This window comes from Salvelinus namaycush, chromosome 3 (assembly GCF_016432855.1).
Source record: "Salvelinus namaycush isolate Seneca chromosome 3, SaNama_1.0, whole genome shotgun sequence".
NCBI classification, from domain to species: Eukaryota; Metazoa; Chordata; class Actinopteri; order Salmoniformes; family Salmonidae; genus Salvelinus; species Salvelinus namaycush.
Genome location: NC_052309.1, coordinates 82405636 through 82424903, shown reverse-complemented (window position 1 = coordinate 82424903; position 19268 = coordinate 82405636). Strand labels below are relative to the sequence as shown.

The following is a 19268-nucleotide window of genomic DNA, read 5'->3' as shown; positions in this document are numbered from 1 at the left end:
CGGGTCACACCGCACGGTGGGTATCCATATGAAAAGAATACGGAAATCATGAGGCATTACATCAATGCCATGCTGTGGACAAGTTTGCCCTCTTGTAGAGAATGACAGGGGCATAGAGTTTATGGAATACACTCACATTGTAGAGCAGACATGTCGTGAAATATTTCCAATTCTGGAATATTTTGCAAATTCAAATTCCCAACAGTCTTGATGATATTTATTTAAATCCTGCGCATGATAATTTCAGACATCAGAGTTTGGCCATGTAATAGGTGGTAAAAAGCCTTTTTTTAAACCAAAATCTGGTAAAACGCATAAGTCAAAATCCAAGTGGTCCTATGATTTGTCTCTTATCCCTCCTTCCCTCGTATTGCACTTTTGTTGTTATGACTACGAGGTCGTAAATCCGCCATGTTTTCCATCTAGTAGCGTTGCGACAGAGACGGAGAACTCAAACGACATGAATGTAGAAAATAATAATACGGCAGAAACAGTGAGCGAGCAAACGGATCACGGCAACAACATCGTCACAATTCAAACAACTCTCGGAGATGAAGGTAAAGACAGTTTACGTGCAAAAACAGTCATATATTTTTATTGGCATATATGTTGGCCCACTCCAATTGATTCAATTTATTTAGCTGCTAGCTAGCTTGGTAGGCGACAAAATAAGGTCGGTGCACTCTAGCTTGCGCCACATCTTTGCTTGCGCTTTATCGGGTCAATGCTATCTATCTATCCACCTAGCTAGCCAAGTAGTGTAGGTCGCGCTGGTCAGATTTGGTTAGTTAGCATCCTCGGATTGTAGTTTAACTTTGCACTTATCGGTTTTAGCCTTGCCAACTAGCTAGGCTTGCTAAATATGCTAACATTAGCTAAGTTAGCTGGCGGCTGCACTTGCTACAGTAGCTAGCTAACTTAGCTATGTCAATGTCCAGTCTCTTGCATGTGTCAATTAATTAGCTAGCCAGTCAACAACATTGAACGTTTTACAATTTATTTTTAAGTGTGTTGTTCTTGATTGTACGCATGGTTTTCATGCATTTCACTTGCAGATGAAGATGTCCACAAGTGCGGACGCTGCCAGTCCGAGTTTTGTACGCTGGAGGCATTCATCCAGCACAAACTCCAGCAGAACTGCACGCGGGCACAGGAACCCCAGGTGCCCGTCAATAAACTCCGAGATGACAACCAAAAGGTAGGCTTGCCCGGGCAATTGTACACCCGGTGCCTACTCGGTTTAGATTGTTGAATTCATAAATTAATGGGGTGATATGTCAAAACGTTTGTGTTTGGTCAGGTTTTTGCCCCAGATGGAACTTCTGCTACCTTGACAAGAATGGATGGAAGTGGACTGTCTTCAGATGAACCAGACAAGTCCAACAACAACGGTCAGTCAATGGTCCTTGACTTTTTGCACTCTGGCACCCTCCAGTATCATCTGTCCGTAACTGATGAGACATTATTTGATTGATTTATGGTTTCTTCTCATGGCAACGACTTTATATTCTGTCAGAAACCCAATTTCCTCCTGTTTTGACTTTCATGCCCAGTTGAAATGGGTTAGTCAAAAAAAATATTTGAGGGGACTGAATTAACCAGCCTTAAGTTCTCTCAGGTGAGGTAGAAGTTGAAGGCCACTCCTCTCGAAGTCGCAGGAAGAGGGGTAGCACAGGGAAGGCTACTGTCCAAACAGAGGGGACCGAGGCCCACAGCCCTGACGGTGCAGACAAGCCAGTCTACAGGGTCAACAAAGATGGACGCTACATTTGCCAAACATGTGAGAAGACATTCAAAACGGTGAGTTGTACTGCACCTGTGCTTCTGTTGATATAGATCTGAGAATGAACCCGTACAGATTGTCACTACCTTGTCTAGTCTGGAAGAAAGTTTGGAAATCATGACTATCAGCGATTTTGTTCTTCCCTTGTTTATGCTCTATCAAACAAACCTATTTTTCTATGTCTACATTTTTTCTAGACAAACATCCTGAGAACCCATATGATCACCCACAGTGAGAATAAGAATTTCCCCTGTGAGCTCTGTGGGAGTGCCTTCCGCACCAAAGGCTCCCTGATTCGTCACAACCGCCGTCACACAGGTACAGTGGACTGGAAGGGGGTGGGCTCAGAATGAGATTTTGCTGCATGTGACATATGCAGCTTCGTTTCCTATCTCCATCATCAGTCTCTCTCCCTCTCTTCCCCCAGATGAGCGCCCATACCGCTGTAACCTGTGTGGGCTCTCCTTCAGGGAGTCAGGGGCTCTGACCAGACATCTCAAGTCCATCACCCCCTGCACTGAGAAGATCCGCTTCAACCAGTACAAGGAGATCCTCGTCAGCAAGGACGGACAGCAGAAAGGTAGCAGTCTGTCAAAAGATTGAGGGATCATGCATGCATGCATGGATGGATATATATATGGATAGATGGTAGGATGCATACACCACATGACTGAAATTATGTGGACACCTGCTTCAAAATCATTGGCGTTAATATGGAGTTGGTTTCCCCTTTGCTGTTTTAACAGCCTCCAATCTTCTGGGAAGGCTTTCCACTAGATGTTGGAACATTGCTGTGGGGACTTGATTCCATTCAGCCACGAGCGTTAGTGAGGTCGGGAACTGATGTTGGGCGATGAGGCTGGCGTTCCAATTCATCCCAAAGGTGTTCGATAGGGTTGAGGTCAGGGCTCTGCAGGCCACTCAAGTTCTTCTACGCTGATCTCGACAAACCATTTCTGTATGGACCTCTCTTTGTGCACGGGGGCATTGTCATGCTGAAACATGAAAGGGCCTTCCCCAAACTTTTGCCGCAAAGTTGGAAGCATAGAATCATCTAGAATGTCATTGTATGCTGTAGCGTTAAGATTTCCCTTCACTGGAACTAAGCAGCCTAGCCCAAACCATGAAAAAAAGCCCCAGACCATTCTTCCTCTTCCAACAAACTTTACAGTTGGCACTATGCATTCAGACAGGTAGTGTTCTCCTGGTATCCGCCAAACCCGGATTCTTCCATCGGACTGCCAGATGGTGAAACGTGATTCATCACTCGAGAGAACGTGTTTACATTGCTCCTGAGGTAAATGCGGCAAGCTTTACACCACTCCAGTCCACGCTTGGCATTGTGTATGGTGATCTTAGGCTTGTGTGCGGCTGCTCGGCCATGGAAACCCATTTCATGAAGCACTCAATGAACAGTTCTTGTGCTGACATTGCTTTCAGAGGCAGTTTGGAACTCAATAGTGAGGATTGCAACTGAGGATAGGTGATTTTTATGCGCTTCAGCACTCGGCAGTCCTGTTCTGTGAGCTTGTGACCTACCACTTCGCGGCTAAGCCGTTGTTGCACCTAGACGTTTCCACTTCACAATAACAGCTCTTACAGTTGACCGGGGCAGCTCTAGCAGGGCAGAAATTTGATGAACTGATTTGAAAAGTCACTGACCTGCCATGTTGAAAGTCACTGAGCTCTTCAGGAAGGCCATTCAACTGCCAATGTTTGTCTATGGAGTTTGGATGGCTGTAAGCTCGATTTTATACCCCTGTAAGCAGCAGGTGTGGCTGAAATGGGTGTATCCACTAATTTGAAGGGGTTTCCACATACACTAACGGTCAAAGGTTTTAGAACAACTACTCATTCAAGGGTTTTTCTTTATTTGTACTATTTTCTACGTTGTAGAATAATATTAAGACATCAAAACTATGACATAACACATATGTAATCATGTAGTAACTAAAAAAAGTTTTAAACAAATCAAAATATATTTGACATTCTTCAAAATAGCCACCCTGGAGGGTCTATTCAAGGACATACTTGACGACGACACTGACCTGGGAATCGAGAGAGCACACCGAGCTCTGGCCTCAAAACCCCCCAGCGGCGCCCCACCAAGATCCATAGTAATACGGTTCCTAAAATTCTCAGTCAAAGAGAAAGTTTTACATGCTACCTGGAAAAAACCTGTTAACTTCCAAGGCCAACGAGTGTTCTTTGATCATGACTACGCGGGAGAGATACTGAAAAGAAGGAAAGAATACACCCCCATTAAGAAAGCACTTAAAGAGAAGGGTATTCGCTTCCAAACACCATACCCGGCAAAAATGTGGGTATTTCTGAAAAATGGCCCGGTTACATACGAGCATGCAGACGAGGCGGCTGAGGACCTGAAGTCAAGGGGCTTCCCAGTGGAGTATACCGCCAGGAGAAAGGCGACATCACCAGCGGAAAGACTCGAGCAGGCTCTCCCATGGATCGTTGGCAACAAGCAAGGTCATGGAGAAAGAGGGAAACCATCTCGGCGAGAGGACGTTCACATCCGAGAGAGACTCAGGCATTTCCAACGGGAAGATGAATGACACTGAATCGGATTTAACAGAATTAATAGTTACCGCAGCTGTTAAGACTTTGGGTTGTTACGGTTGACATTGCAATAGATAAAATATCTCCCCTATTTTCCCCCAATGCTGGACAAGGGTGAGTACCCAAAAGCATGTGTTCTTTATGAACACATTAAGTAGCGTCACGTTAATAACATATATATTAGCTAAGGATTAATGACACATTGACAACGGGGCGACAGAAGGGCATATCAAGGGGAGGATTCATGATATGCACGCATGACCGATATAGTTTTCACTTGTAATTAACCGATGTGTATAAGCGACGAAATAGGCGCCCTTATTATTTTCGCTTCCACCAGGTCTTGTTTGTTACTACGTCACGCATTTTCATATCTGAGCGAGGGGCCCATCCTGCGGACAGGCTCATCCCCTCAAACCCCAGAGGCAAGAGACAGTCCTCTGACATGGGAGTCCAAATACCAAAGTACTTTCCCACTTTGGTTTACTTTATTATCGTTCTTGAATTTTCGTTAATTTTTAGGTTCATGATAAGCAGGCAGATATGGTGCACAGTTTTTTTTATTTATATCGATGCATCATCGGGAATTTAAGGTCATAAGTCTCAATGTAAACGGACTGGGGAGTGCCATCAAGAGAAGTAAGGTAATAGCAAAGATGAAACGGGAGAGAGTTGACATACTATTCTGTCAGGAAACTCACTTATCCACACCTGAACACGAGAAACTCAAGAAAATGGGATATAGGAACACTTTTTTTTTTCTTACAAAATGGGTAGAAGGGGAGTTGCAATCTTGATCCCAAATTCAGTTAATTTTGAGTTTGTCAGAAATAAAAGACAAGGAGGGTAGATTTATACTTGTTAAATGTAAACTGGATAACAAGGAAGTTACATTATTTAATGTATACGCACCCCCAGGGAGTGACATGGTCTTCTATAGGAAGGTGTTTGATTTAATTGCCACAGAAACCACTGGCACTCTTATCTGTGGAGGGGATTTTAACACAATACTAAACTCAAAATTGGACAGCACAAATCAAAATAGGAAAATGAGCCTAGTTGCCAAAAAGATCAATAGGATACTGCAGGATCTAGGACTGCTCGATGTATGGCGTGACACCCACAAGACCGATAAGGAATATACTTTTTACTCAGCCCGCCACACTGAATACTCCAGGTTAGACTACTTTTTTATGTACAGTGCAGATAGACACAGGCTTAAGGATTGTAGGATCGGGCAGAGCGACTTATCAGATCATAATGGAGTTTACCTCACTCTACACCTTGATAGCAAACCAAGAAATACTACATGGAGACTTAATACAAGCATGCTGAATGATCCAGCATTCAAGGAATCAATAAAGATAGAATTGAACATCTATCTGGAGAATAATGATAATGGGGAAGTATCTCCTGCTATATTGTGGGATGCAGCTAAGGCGGTTATTAGAGGAAAAATCATAGCCACATCGTCTCTCAAGAAAAAGATTAAAGCACAGAAACTGCTGAAATTACAGGAAACCCTAAGAAACTTAGAACGATCTCATAGTCAATACAAAGACCCTCTTATATTACGAGAGATTCAAAAGGTAAAACAGGAAATTGACCAGATTTATAGAGAAGAAGTAGAGAAAAAGCTTAGGTTCCTGAAACAACGATATTATGAAGCAGGCTCAAAGACAACCAAATTACTAGCATGGAGACTCAGGAAACAACAAGCACAGAATACCATTTTTAAAATAAAAGACCCCAAAACAAAAAAGAACACATGCAAATTAGATGAAATACAGAATGCATTTGAATCATATTACACAAATCTGTACAAGCAACCAGAGAAGGCAGATGCACAGACAATAGAGCACTTTTTGAACTCACTTGATCTCCCCTCAATTGGGACAGAGCAAAATGATAGACTAACTTTAGAAATATCCACCGAAGAAATTAATAAAGCAATATCTCAACAAAAAGTCAACAAGTCTCCAGGCACTGATGGCTTCCCTTCAGAATGGTTCAAGACCTTCAGAGAACAACTAACACCTCTACTTAAGGCCTGTTTTAACTGGACTCTGAGGGAGGGTGGTCTCCCACCGTCATGGAGAGAGGCCATCATATCTGTAATCCCAAAAGAGGGTAAAGATAAGAAAGAATGCAGTTCATATAGACCTATCGCAATTCTTAACACAGATTATAAACTATATGCATCAATAATAGCCAAAAGAATGGAGAATATAATCCCAGAATTGATTGACGGAGATCAAACTGGTTTCATACAAAATAGGCAGACACAGGACAATATAAGGAGAACACTACATGTCATGGACCACATTACTCAGAATAAGACAAGTGCAATATTAATCAGTCTAGATGCAGAAAAAGCATTTGATTCAGTGGGATGGGATTACCTATTCCAAGTTATGGAAAGATTTGGTTTCAACAAAGAAGTGATACAGTGCATCAAAACACTGTATTCATGTCCGACCGCTAGAATAAAGATAAATGGACATTTGACACGAACGATAAAATTAGAGCGAGGGGCAAGACAAGGCTGTAATCTTTCACCCACGCTCTTCTCCTTGTACCTCGAACCATTAGCACAGGCAATAAGACAGGACCCAACCTTAGAGGGAATAACAATAAGAGACAGTGAACATAAGATATGCATGTATGCGGATGACGTTCTGTTATTCCTTAAAGACCCAGGCTCAAGCGTACCTAGATTGATGGATGTTCTACAAACATTTGGAACATATTCAGGGTATGTGCTTAACGTACACAAGACCCAAGCCCTAGTATATAATTATACCCCACAGGAAGAGCTGAAGAATAGGTATAACTTCACCTGGACCTCTTCATCCATTAAATATCTTGGAGTATACCTACCAAAAGATACACCCAAACTTTATTGCATGAATTACGATCACATCAACAAGAAAATATATGATGACCTAGACAGGTGGAACTCACTTCCCTTAGATCTTAGTAGTAGAATTGAAACAATCAAAATGAACATCCTGCCGAGGTTATTGTATTTGTTCCAATCACTGCCCATAGACATCCCACCTAAACAGTTTAGGGAATGGGATAAACGGATATCAAGGTTTATCTGGAACAGTAAGAGACCAAGAACTAGATATACAACATTACAATTACCAAAAAACTGTGGGGGTATGGCCTTACCAAACCTAAAAGATTATTATGTGTCAGCCCAATTGAGACCCCTGGTTTGTTGGTGCAATTCAGAATACGAATCCAAATGGAAAGACATCGAGACTACTTTGACAGGGATACCCATACAGTCAGTTTTGGGAAATAAGGACATGGTAAAAGAAATATACAATAGACAAAATCAGTGGATTAATTTCTCTCTGAAGACATGGTTTAGGGTAGTTAAGCAAAATAATTTAGACAGAGAGATCAAACTGCTGAGTTGGCCCGCATATGACCCCAGCTTCATCCCTGCAACTCAGGACAGCAGATTTAAACAATGGACGCAGAAAGGCATCACATCATTCAGTACAATTATAAGGAATAGGAACCTAGATAACTTCCAGGACTTAAGTAAAAAACATGGCTTGGATAAACAAGATTTTTACAGATACCTACAAGTCCGACACTATTTCTTAAGGGAGATAAAAGTGACTGACCCTCGAACACCTCCAAAATTAATCCAAGTATTCACTAACGCATACAACTTGGGGAGTAACAAAAAAACGATTTCAAATCTCTACTTGGGTATTCAATCCTCAAAGAAACATTCTACAAACTATATTAAAAAGAAATGGGAGGAGGAACTTAACATTGAAATAACTGATGAAACATGGTTGAACATATTAGAGACTTAACAAAGCTCCAGCAACTCAAGGTCATGGAGAGAATTCTGTTGGAAGAATGTTATACTTTTCTTCGTAACACTTAAACTGAAATCGAAACAGACTGGCTCACCACACCCTTGTTGGAGAGAATGCGGTCTATTGAGGGCGGACCACTCTCATATCTTTTGGTCCTGCCCCGCAATCGAAACTTACTGGGGAGAAATAAGATCTAACATTGGGAAAATAATGGGATTTGACATAGAACAAACATTCATTTCTTTGTACTTGGGTGAAATACCAGATAACTTACACAATAGAGAAAAGTACCTCTTGAAGGTCCTACTGGCAGCCAGTAAAAAGGCTATCACTAGGAAATGGCTACAAAAAGACCCTCCCACAGTGACACAATGGATAGACATTGTAGAAGAAATACACCACAGAGGTCAGGTCAGAGAGGTCAGGAATACTGGGAGAAATGGGTTTCATACTTGGAAAAGGTCTAATTCAAAGATGCTAATGTAACTAATATGATGATGAAGGTATGAAGTGCACTGTAACTGCCAGATCATTTTTGTTCTTTTATTTTACTTTATTTGTACTTTCTTTGTGTTCCTACAATAAAAACAAAGTATACATTTTTTTTTTAAATAGCCACCCTTTGCCTTGATGACAGCTTTGCACACTCTTGGAATTCTCTCAACCAGCTTCACCTGGAATGCTTTTCCAACAGTCTTGAAGGAGTTCCCACATATGCTGAGCACTTGTTGGCTGCTTTTCCTTCACTCTGCGGTCCGGCTCATCCCAAACCATCTCAATTTGGTTGAGGTCGGGGGATTGTGGAGGCCAGGTCATCTGATGCAGCACTCCATCCCTCTCATTCTTGGTAAAATAGCCCTTACACAGCCTGGAGGTGTGTTTGGGTCATTGTCCTGTTGAAAAACAAATGATCATCCCACTAAACCCAAACCAGATGGGATGGCGTGGCGTATCGCTGCAGAATGCTGTGGTAGCCATGCTGGTTAAGTGTGCCTTATTCTAAATAAATCACTGACATTGTCACCAGCAAAGCACCCCCACACCATAACACCTCCTCATGCTTCACTGTGGGAAATACACATGCAGAGATCATCCGTTCACCCACACCGCATCTCAATTTGGACTCCAGACCAAAGGATATATTTCCACTGGTCTTATGTCCATTGCTTGTGTTTCTTGGCCCAAGCAAGTCTCTTCTTATTGGTGTCCTTTAGTAGTGGTTTCTTTGCAGCAATTTGACCATGAAGGCCTGATTCACACAGTCTCCTCTGAACAGTTGATGTTGAGATGTGTCTGTTACTTGAACTCTGTGAAGCATTTTTTTGGGCTGCAATTTCTGAGGCTGGTAACTAATGAACTTATCCTCTGCATTAGATGTAACTCTGGGTCTGCCATTCCTGTGGTGGTCCTCATGAGAGCCAGTTTAATCATAGCGCTTGATGGTTTTTGTGACTGCACTTGAAGAAACCTTCAAAGTTCTTAATGTTCCGCATTGACTGACCTTCATGTCTTAAAGTAATGATGGGCTGTAATTTTTCTTTGCTTATTTGAGCTGTTCTTTCCATAATATGGACTTGGTCTTTTACCAAATAGGGCTATTTTCTGTATACCCCCTACCTTGTCACAACATTGGCTCAAACACGTTAAGAAGGAAAGAAATTCCACAAATGAACTTTTAAGAAGGCACACCTGTTAATTGAAATGCATTCCAGGTGACTACCGCATGAACCTCAAGAATCTCAAATGTAAAATAGATTTTGATTTGTTTAACACTTTTTTTTAGTTACTACATGATTCCATATGTGTTATTGCATAGTTTTGATGTCTTCACTATTATTCTACAATGTAGAAAATAGTAAAAATAAAGAAAAACCCTTGAATGAGTAGGTGTTCTAAAACTTTTGACCGGTAGTATACTTTTGTTTATATGGAAAGAGGGAAATTACTATATGGAAAGATAAATATATGGATAGAAAGATTAAATATATGGATCTATCGGTAGATAAGTAGCTGGACAGGGAAATATATAGGTATTGATGGTGTCATGTTTGTATTCCAGGAGTGGAGGCTGAGGCCGCCTCATTGGCTGCTCAGCAGGAAGTGGAGCAGCAGGAGGAAGAGGAAGCGCAGGCGGCGGTGGTCAGCGTGGTGGAGACTGACAGCGGAGAACAGGAAGTCATCCACGAGGTCCACTTCCACATGGAGGTAGAGGGAGAAGGGCAGGAACAGCAGGTGTGTGGAGATCTGGATGCATTCCTGTACTATAAACTGTCTTCCTCGTCTCCTCTCACACCTGCTCATTTGTAGTGATCTGAAAACACAGGATAGGTGAAGGCCATGTTGTGAATGCCTACAGAATGCCTGTCCGTTTCTATCACATCAGTGCAGATTTTAAAAAAAAAATAGAGAAACCCACCCTCAAGCATTTCCTTTGTATCCCAAATCTCTGTTGATGTTTAATATAACCTATTTGGATGTCACACATTTTTCCTAGGGCCATGTTGGACCCACTTTTCTTGTCTGGTTCCCCATCCCTAGGTTATATTGGAGCAGGCTCAGGCAGATGCCCTGGTGGCCGAGGGAGACAACCTCATCTGCCAGGCCATCATCAACTCTGGCATCGCCCTGGAGGCAGTCACTGAGACTGAGGAGGAGGCCGAGGAGCAGGCAATGGACGGGATGCCTAAAGAGGTCCTGCAGGTCAGGGACGTGGAGGGCAGGATGACAGAGATCCAGGTGATGGAGGAGTGTGTGGAGATGGAGATGGTGGTGAGTTAGTCAATGGGGAATGATAAACATGATGTATACTCTCACCTACAGCAGGAGGTTGATAAACATGATGTATCCTCTCACCTACAGCAGGAGGTTGATAAACATGATGTATACTCTCACCTACAGCAGGAGGTTGATAAACATGATGTATCCTCTCACCTACAGCAGGAGGTTGATAAACATGATGTATACTCTCACCTACAGCAGGAGGTTGATAAACATGATGTATCCTCTCACCTACAGCAGGAGGTTGATAAACATGATGTATCCTCTCACCTACAGCAGGAGGTTGATAAACATGATGTATACTCTCACCTACAGCAGGAGGTTGATAAACATGATGTATCCTCTCACCTACAGCAGGAGGTTGATAAACATGATGTATACTCTCACCTACAGCAGGAGGTTGATAACCATGATGTATCCTCTCACCTACAGCAGGAGGTTGATAAACATGATGTATCCTCTCACCTACAGCAGGAGGTTGATAAACATGATGTATCCTCTCACCTACAGCAGGAGGTTGATAAACATGATGTATCCTCTCACCTACAGCAGGAGGTTGACAAACATGATGTATCCTCTCACCTACAGCAGGAGGTTGATAAACATGATGTATACTCTCACCTACAGCAGGAGGTTGATAAACATGATTTATACTCTCACCTACAGCAGGAGGTTGATAACCATGATGTATCCTCTCACCTACAGCAGGAGGTTGATAAACATGATGTATCCTCTCACCTACAGCAGGAGGTTGATAAACATGATGTATACTCTCACCTACAGCAGGAGGTTGATAAACATGATGTATCCTCTCACCTACAGCAGGAGGTTGATAAACATGATGTATACTCTCACCTACAGCAGGAGGTTGATAAACATGATGTATCCTCTCACCTACAGCAGGAGGTTGATAAACATGATGTATGTCCCTTGCCCTGCCATGTAGGACATGTCTGACAAGCAGGAGGATCTGCCGCCGTCTAAAAGTCACAAGTGTCCTCACTGCAGTCGCTCCTTTAAGGCGCTCAACTACCTCCGCTTCCATGTCAAAGGTCACCTCGGTAAGACCACTGTCTCCATTTCTTTTTAATGATTTCCTTTAACGATAGTCTCGGCATAACCCATTGTTTCTTTACATCATTAGTCAACACACACACATAGGTGATCCATTGATATCAAATGATTGGGGTGGTAAGAGGATTTAGCCAAGGTTTCAAAATCAGATACGTCTATATCATGTATTCCCTGTTTCTTACATTTTCTCAAATCTCCCCAGTGTCTCTCTCTCCCTGGGTCGTGTTCATTAGTCTCCAAGGAAACCGGTCTGAAGGGGAGGGACTACCTGTTGCGTTCACTAATGAACATGACCTACAGTAGCTCATCTGTGTGTTCTCTGCAGGCTGCAAGCCCTTCAAGTGTGTGATGTGTCAGAAAGACTTCCTGACAGGCTACCTGTTGAAGAAGCACATGGAGGTCCACCTGAGTGAGAGGCGGTATAAGTGTGGTGAGTGCGGCAAGCTGTACAAGACCATCGGACACGTCCGGGAACACATGAGGGCCCACTCCGAGGAACGGCCGTACAACTGCAACAGCTGTGACAAGGGATACAAGACCAAGGTTTGTTCCTACTCAACTTTTATTTAAACCAAGGAGGCCGTGAGCAAGCAAAATAATCTGACTGAAAGTTGTTGAATTCCTGCTTTTCCTAAGTTTTATTCGGTCTCTTAAATGGCAGGAGTCTGCTAATGTTAAGTCAAGTTTCGGAGCTTCTTCGATTGAACGGTTATCAGTAATTTTTCTCGCATGTCAGAAGTGAATTGGTTAACTAACAGATGACGATTAATTAATAATTTTTTCCCCCCTCCACTTTTGTCCCAGAATGCCTTGCAGGTGCACCAGCGGACGCACGCCCAGGAGAAGCCGTACGTGTGCCAGTTCTGCTCGCGGGGCTTCAGGGAGAAGGGTTCTCTAGTGCGCCACATCCGCCATCACACCGGAGAGAAGCCCTTCAAGTGTCACAAGTGTGGGCGGGGCTTCGCCGAGCATGGCACCCTCAACCGCCACTTACGTGCCAAAGGTCAGGATGATTAACACTTGTCTCCTGGGTCATGTATAGCATTAAGATCAATGTCAGATTCATAGAATCCGATGTATCTGGCATTGATCTTATCAGTGATATTAGTGTTACTATTCTTTATGTGTGTACTCCCGACTTACATTACTTTGGATAGGCTGACACTGGCCCTGATTTTTAATTGATGATGTAATGGATTTTCCATATTAGCCTATACATGTTATCAATTCCACAATTGACACAAGCAAACAGCCAAATAGCACTACACAGGATTACATTGATGTGTTTGTGTGTCCAGGTGGCTGTTATGCTGGCCAGAAGGAGGGGTCTGGGGAGGAAGGCATGCTGGTCTCAGAGGAGCAGGAATCTGCAGACAGCCTGGCCACAGCAGCCATCATGTCAGACGACCCCCACGCTGTGCTGGTGGAGTTTTCCTCTGTGGTGGCTGACACCCAGGAGTACATCATTAGGGTGAGACCATTTATAGATGGGCGGGGGGGTTATTCTCCTAATGGATCTATTACCCATTTCACACTGCCAAAAAAGTGAAAGTAATATATCCAGACCTTTTGCTGAATTCACTGAATGTTTCAACTTGACCTGGCATAACTTTAGGCACCAACACAGACAAGGTGCTGATGTAAACGCAGTTGTTAATAGGAATATTCATCTGTGTTTTTCTCACAGAAATTAGATGCATCATCACATTCACAAATGATGCTGTCAGTATGTATGGAAGGTTCTGTAATTCACGTGTTCTGTCTCTTCTCCCCAGGCCCCAGGAGTGGAGGAGGAGGAGGAGGGGCAGGGCGAGGAGGTGACTCTCATCCAAGACAACGAGAATCAGGTCAGTGCTCTGCTCTCCTATTTCTCCTGGAGCTAAGAAATTGTGTTCTAGTGTCTTGATGGCTTAGACTAGCGCTCGCCTCCCTCCACACATACAACAGTCCCACCTTTCACTGTTTGCTTGTTCATAGACATATATTTAACATGTGACCAAAGCTAAGTTTCCATCCAATTGGCGACAGATTTTCATGCAAATATAAACTAATCTGCATAAAGAAAATATGCAGATTATCCATCGGTGTTTCCACCAAACTGACTTGTTGCTGATATCACCTCACTACTGGCGACTCCCGCCACAGGAGTCGCTAGTGCGCCATGTGTTGACGTAGTGCACACATGTCCTTTTTTCTTTCTTTTTTTACTCCCTTTTTCTCCCCAATTTCGTTGTATCCAATTGTTAGTCGTTACTATCTTGTCTCATCGCTACAACTCCCGTACGGGCTCGGGAGAGATGAAGGTCGAGAGCCATGCGTCCTCCGAAACACAACCCAACCAAGCCGCTCTGCTTCTTAACACAGCGCAACACCGTGCACTGCGCCCGGCCCGCCACAGGAGTCGCTAGTGCACAATGAGACAAGAATATCCCTGCCAGCCAAACCCTCCCTAACCCGGACGACGCTAGGCCAATTGTGCGTCGCCCCATGGACCTCCCGGCTGCGACGGAGCCTGGGCTCGAACCCAGAGTCTCTGTGGCACAGCTAGCACTGCGATGCAGTGCCTTAGACCACTGCCCCACCCGGGAGCCCTTCAAAATGTAATTTATTCGCTTACGTTTTCATATACCGAATAAAAATCTAAAGTTCAATGTGTTTTCATCGCATTTTCAACTCTACCAAAAACTGTTAAATAGCAAATATGCCTACTCTGGCACGTGCGCTCTAGCCAACAGCTCGCAGATACATTGCAGGTAGGCTACTCTACATGATGAGATTATTATGGATAAGAGAGAGAATATTTCTATTTGTCAAGCATCGATCATCATGTCACCAGAATAATAAGACCCTCGCCACCCTGTGAAGTTCATCATAACACAAAAAAATCCAACAAATTATCTGTCTACATTAAAAAATTGTACCGAAACTTAGTTTCGTTCCCCAACTGACGAGTGGTTTTATTTGGCCCCTCAAGTTTTCGGAGCAAAATGTGTTTTTAACTAAATGTATTTTGTTTAAAGATTTTCATTGCTGGACATAAGACTGTAAAAACACCAGGAAACCATCTCCAAGTGATTTTAATTTAAGGAATCTGTTCCCAAGTATTCCCACGCATAATAGAGACATGTGATCGTATACAAATATAAGCAGGTCTTGAAATGCTTATGTTTTAGTCAAACATATGTTTGGACTTTTTGTGGTCAATTTACAGTCTACGTTTCAGCCCCCCGACCATCCTCTCAAGAAAAAATCGGGCCGCTGCTGAATCTAGTTGATGATCCCTGACATGTATAAATCAACTATTAGGTAGACATTAAGAAGATAAATCAACTATTAGGTAGACATTAAGAAGATGAATCAACTATTAGGTAGACATTAAGAAGATAAATCAACTATTAGGTAGACATTAAGAAGATAAATCAACTATTAGGTAGACATTAAGAAGATAAATCAACTATTAGGTAGACATTAAGAAGATAAATCAACTATTAGGTAGACATTAAGAAGATAAATCAACTATTAGGTAGACATTAAGAAGATAAATCAACTATTAGGTAGACATTAAGAAGATAAATCAACTATTAGGTAGACATTAAGAAGATAAATCAACTATTAGGTAGACATTAAGAAGATAAATCAACTATTAGGTAGACATTAAGAAGATGAATCAACTATTAGGTAGACATTAAGAAGATAAATCAACTATTAGGTAGACATTAAGAAGGCATCTCAATACTCATCCCCGCTCTACCCACCTTTCAGATGGGCAACCACATCATGAAGGTGGTGCAGCAGATCGTCAACCAATCACGTGGCGGCGTCGGCGGCCACCAAATCATTGTGCGCAACGTCTCCATGGACGAGGGCACATCCATCTCCGACTGTGGCGACACCATCACCATAGCGACGCCTGAGAACCTGACCGCGCAGGTCGCCATGACCCTGGCCTCAGCCATCAGCGACGGAACCCTTCTGGCAGGAGGCGGCGCCCTGGAAACGCCTGATGGCACGGTCACCATGGTAACGACATCGGGGGGCGAGGACATGGTCGAGGTGATGGAGCAGCAGCAGGAGGAGGAGTTTGTTATTACGTCATCGGAGGAGGTGGAGATCCAGACAGTCATTATATGATTTCTTAGTGTTATGAAGTGTCTTCTGAAAACTCAGGACTTTGCATGAGTTATGAGTACAGTGTGTTTTATAAGAACAGAATGTCTTATGAAGAGTTTCTTATGAGAACTCAGGACTTTGAATGAGAACATTGGTCTATGTTTGAGGAGTTTGCTTGTATTATGGACAGTTTGCATAAGGTTGAAAGATTCTGTTTGTATAAAGTTTGACATTTTATTTTACAGTATTACAGTCGATTTCTATTGGGTAAGGATTGCAATCAATTATTGGAAGGGTATTATGTCTTAAGTCACTGAAGTAAGGAGGACTGAAGTGTAAGTTTTACTTGTACAGAAGTGAAGCTGCCTTTATTTTAGTACACAGAACTGTAATGTCATTGGTTGTCAACACTGCGCAACCAATCACATGGTACGAACAGTAAGCTTATAGCGAGGTCACAGGAGCTCAAGTACTTACCTTTGCCTTGATAGTCTCAAAAGCCCTAGAATGTTCACTGTTTCTGTTACACTTAGACATTACACCAGGAGATGTCAACTTTATAAAATCCCCCCCCTTAATTAAAACAATTATACTACCTAATGACTCTGGAGTTGTTTACCTTGGACAGATTCATTATAAAATATTCTGTTATGCTTGACCATAGACTTAAAATGCTTTAGTGATTGTTCGTGAGAGTCTCTGGATTGTATTCATTAGGGCACACCATATTGCAACGGAAAAAACTAAATGAGCATTTCTTAATAGACAATGTCTACTCTTTGTTGCCTAGTGAATATGACTGTGATCTTTAGCTGTTGGACTGTGCTGCTGATGTGTTACACATCAGCCTTACAGCAGGACAACTAGGCCAACCAGTAGACGGACAGACACCTCACTACTGCCAAATGCTGTGATCTATTACTTGACTGGCTCAGTTTGCGTGGAATGAATAAATGCTACTTTCAGTACAACTTTGCATGTCATCTTTGAGAATTGAGTTTCTGCAGAAGACTAAAAGGAATTTATTTGTCCTGTGTATGTGAAAAATGTGCTTGTTATGGATGAATGGTTCCTGTGTACTGTATACCTGACTGAAAAGCAGGTTGAGAAGTGATCGGTTGATTCAGTTATTGATCGATTGATTGGGTCTGGTGTTTACAGTTGCCGTGGGCAACCCAACAGCTCTCAGTGGGCCCCAGATGGAGGAGCGGGAGTGGATTCATCAGCCTGGCAGATTCAGGACAAAGCAGCCTTGCTGCTCACCTTGCCCGTGGTTGTTGTTGCCTTCTTTCTCTTCTCACTTTACTTTTCTTTTCTCATTCACTCTTTTTACTCCCATGCCTTTCGCTCGCATTCTCTCTCAAGGCTGTCAGAATGAAGACAAATCTTTTCACCCCTCTGGGTTTTTTGTACAGCTGCCCTTACTCTGAGATAGTCCTTTGATCTATCATAGATGCAATGGGATCAGGCTACTTGATATGAATAAAACAATCCTGAAACAAAACGTATAATCATGTCTTTGGCTTTTTCCTTTTTTCAAAGTCTGAAATCCCCCATAGTCTTCTACTGTAAGATGAACAGGGCATTTTCACATGATGTAATGCCAATGGTGTATTGATGTATATTTTTCTGCAATTGTGTTGCCTTTTAAGTATTTTGTACAAACTATTTTTGGTTGTGGAATTAGGAAATTTAATTGTGTGTCCCCAATGGGGGATTTGTTGTCATGCCTGTGGCTAGCAAAGTAAATTATTAGACACCTAGTGAGAATGTCCCCATCTCTACTAAACAAAGCATTGATTCTGGCCCGTTGTATTGTACATACTGGCATGGTGATCCAGCCATTCATAACTAAACCTTAACTCTGCTGACGTTGTGTCCAATCAAAGACACCTACTCAAACATCACAATCACTTTGTTTCCCTGATTAGTTTCCGCATACTGTATGTTGTTGAACATGATCCTCTCTAGAGATTCATTTGGCAGAGTTTCACATGAGCCATGATCACTGTTAGAACAGAGGACAATCCACAGCTGTAGTGCTGCTGCCTGCATCTCTCACTGGAAACACACTGATCACGAATCCATTGAGGTCAAGTCAGCCCCGGAGGGGTAAACACTTACCAATAGGAAATGGTTTCCTCAGGGCTCATACTGAGGGATACTGCCAAATTTCAAACTGACACCTCACCCCTACTCTTAGACACTAGATCTGAAAGGTTATATGTGTAAGCAATGTGATGGCTGGTCCACATAACCTATTACAGTGCATGGTGGAGTTATCACCAAAATGCTATCATTTCACATCTACAAGAGTACTATAACGGGTGATTTGAAATTGAACAGGTCTCTCACTTTCAGGTAGCCAGTTTGGAGGAGGTGCAAGCTTGACGTCAGTGTCTAACAGGGAACCAGGATTGCTCTCGTGCTGATCCTCAGCCAAGGTTCTGGAAGTTACCATCAGGTATAATAGACATTCACCAGCCTTGCTCCTTTTCCTCGCCTCAGGAATGTAAGGATGGTATGCTACCTGGAATGTGTTACCTTTAACCTGTTCCCTCAATCTCAAGTTTCCTACATGAACCTTGAGGAGCCATTGTGTGCCTACTGCCTATAGACTACAGTGCCTCAACACTGAGGTTGACACGATCTAATCAGTGAGAAGTGTCCCTGGCTGGCTCTCCTCACTGTTTCTGGGTCAGTCCTCAGCCCTTAGAGAGGGCCCCATCTGAAAGAACCAGAGCGAGAGAGGGTAGGAGGAGAGTGAATGAGAAAGAGAGAGAGGCAGAGGTATTTATAGAAAAATGGGGCTTCGCGCTACCTTTTCTCGCGAAATAATCATTAGAGGACAAAGTGTCCCAGTTTTTGTATGGGCGCTCTGCGATAGCAGCTAGCTAGGGCTGTGGGCCGGCAGATTTTACCTGCGATGGGGAGCCTGACTTACAGACCGTCTCCTCTCTCTCCCAGCCTCCTTCTCCTCTTTTGCCCCATATCTCTGGTTCTTTGATCCGTGAAAGGGAGACATCAGCATACTTGTACGCTGATGTGACCTCCTGAGAGGGTTTGGGTTGTAGGTCTTGGTGGGGGTGCTGGAGCTG

The 19268-nt window shown here is 42.9% G+C and overlaps 1 protein-coding gene across 3 annotated transcripts; it reads left to right on the top strand.

Moving 5' to 3' along the window:
- Window positions 1-419: 419 nt before the first annotated feature.
- Window positions 420-17660, top strand: LOC120041079 (transcription factor E4F1-like). Of its 3 annotated transcripts, none has more exons than XM_038986051.1 (14): window positions 420-557; window positions 1056-1198; window positions 1301-1391; window positions 1619-1800; window positions 1981-2101; window positions 2211-2363; window positions 10268-10440; window positions 10747-10977; window positions 11933-12047; window positions 12386-12603; window positions 12865-13063; window positions 13359-13531; window positions 13836-13907; window positions 15823-17660. In XM_038986051.1, the coding sequence occupies exons 1-14, from the start codon at window positions 461-463 to the stop codon at window positions 16189-16191; spliced, it is 2337 nt and encodes a 778-aa protein (XP_038841979.1). In that variant the 5' UTR covers window positions 420-460; the 3' UTR covers window positions 16192-17660. The 3 variants fall into 3 exon arrangements, with proteins under 3 accessions (XP_038841979.1, XP_038841987.1, XP_038841970.1); XM_038986059.1 differs by having other exon boundaries at window positions 1610-1800; window positions 10747-10944; XM_038986042.1 differs by having other exon boundaries at window positions 1610-1800.
- The last annotated feature ends 1608 nt before the right edge of the window (window positions 17661-19268 follow it).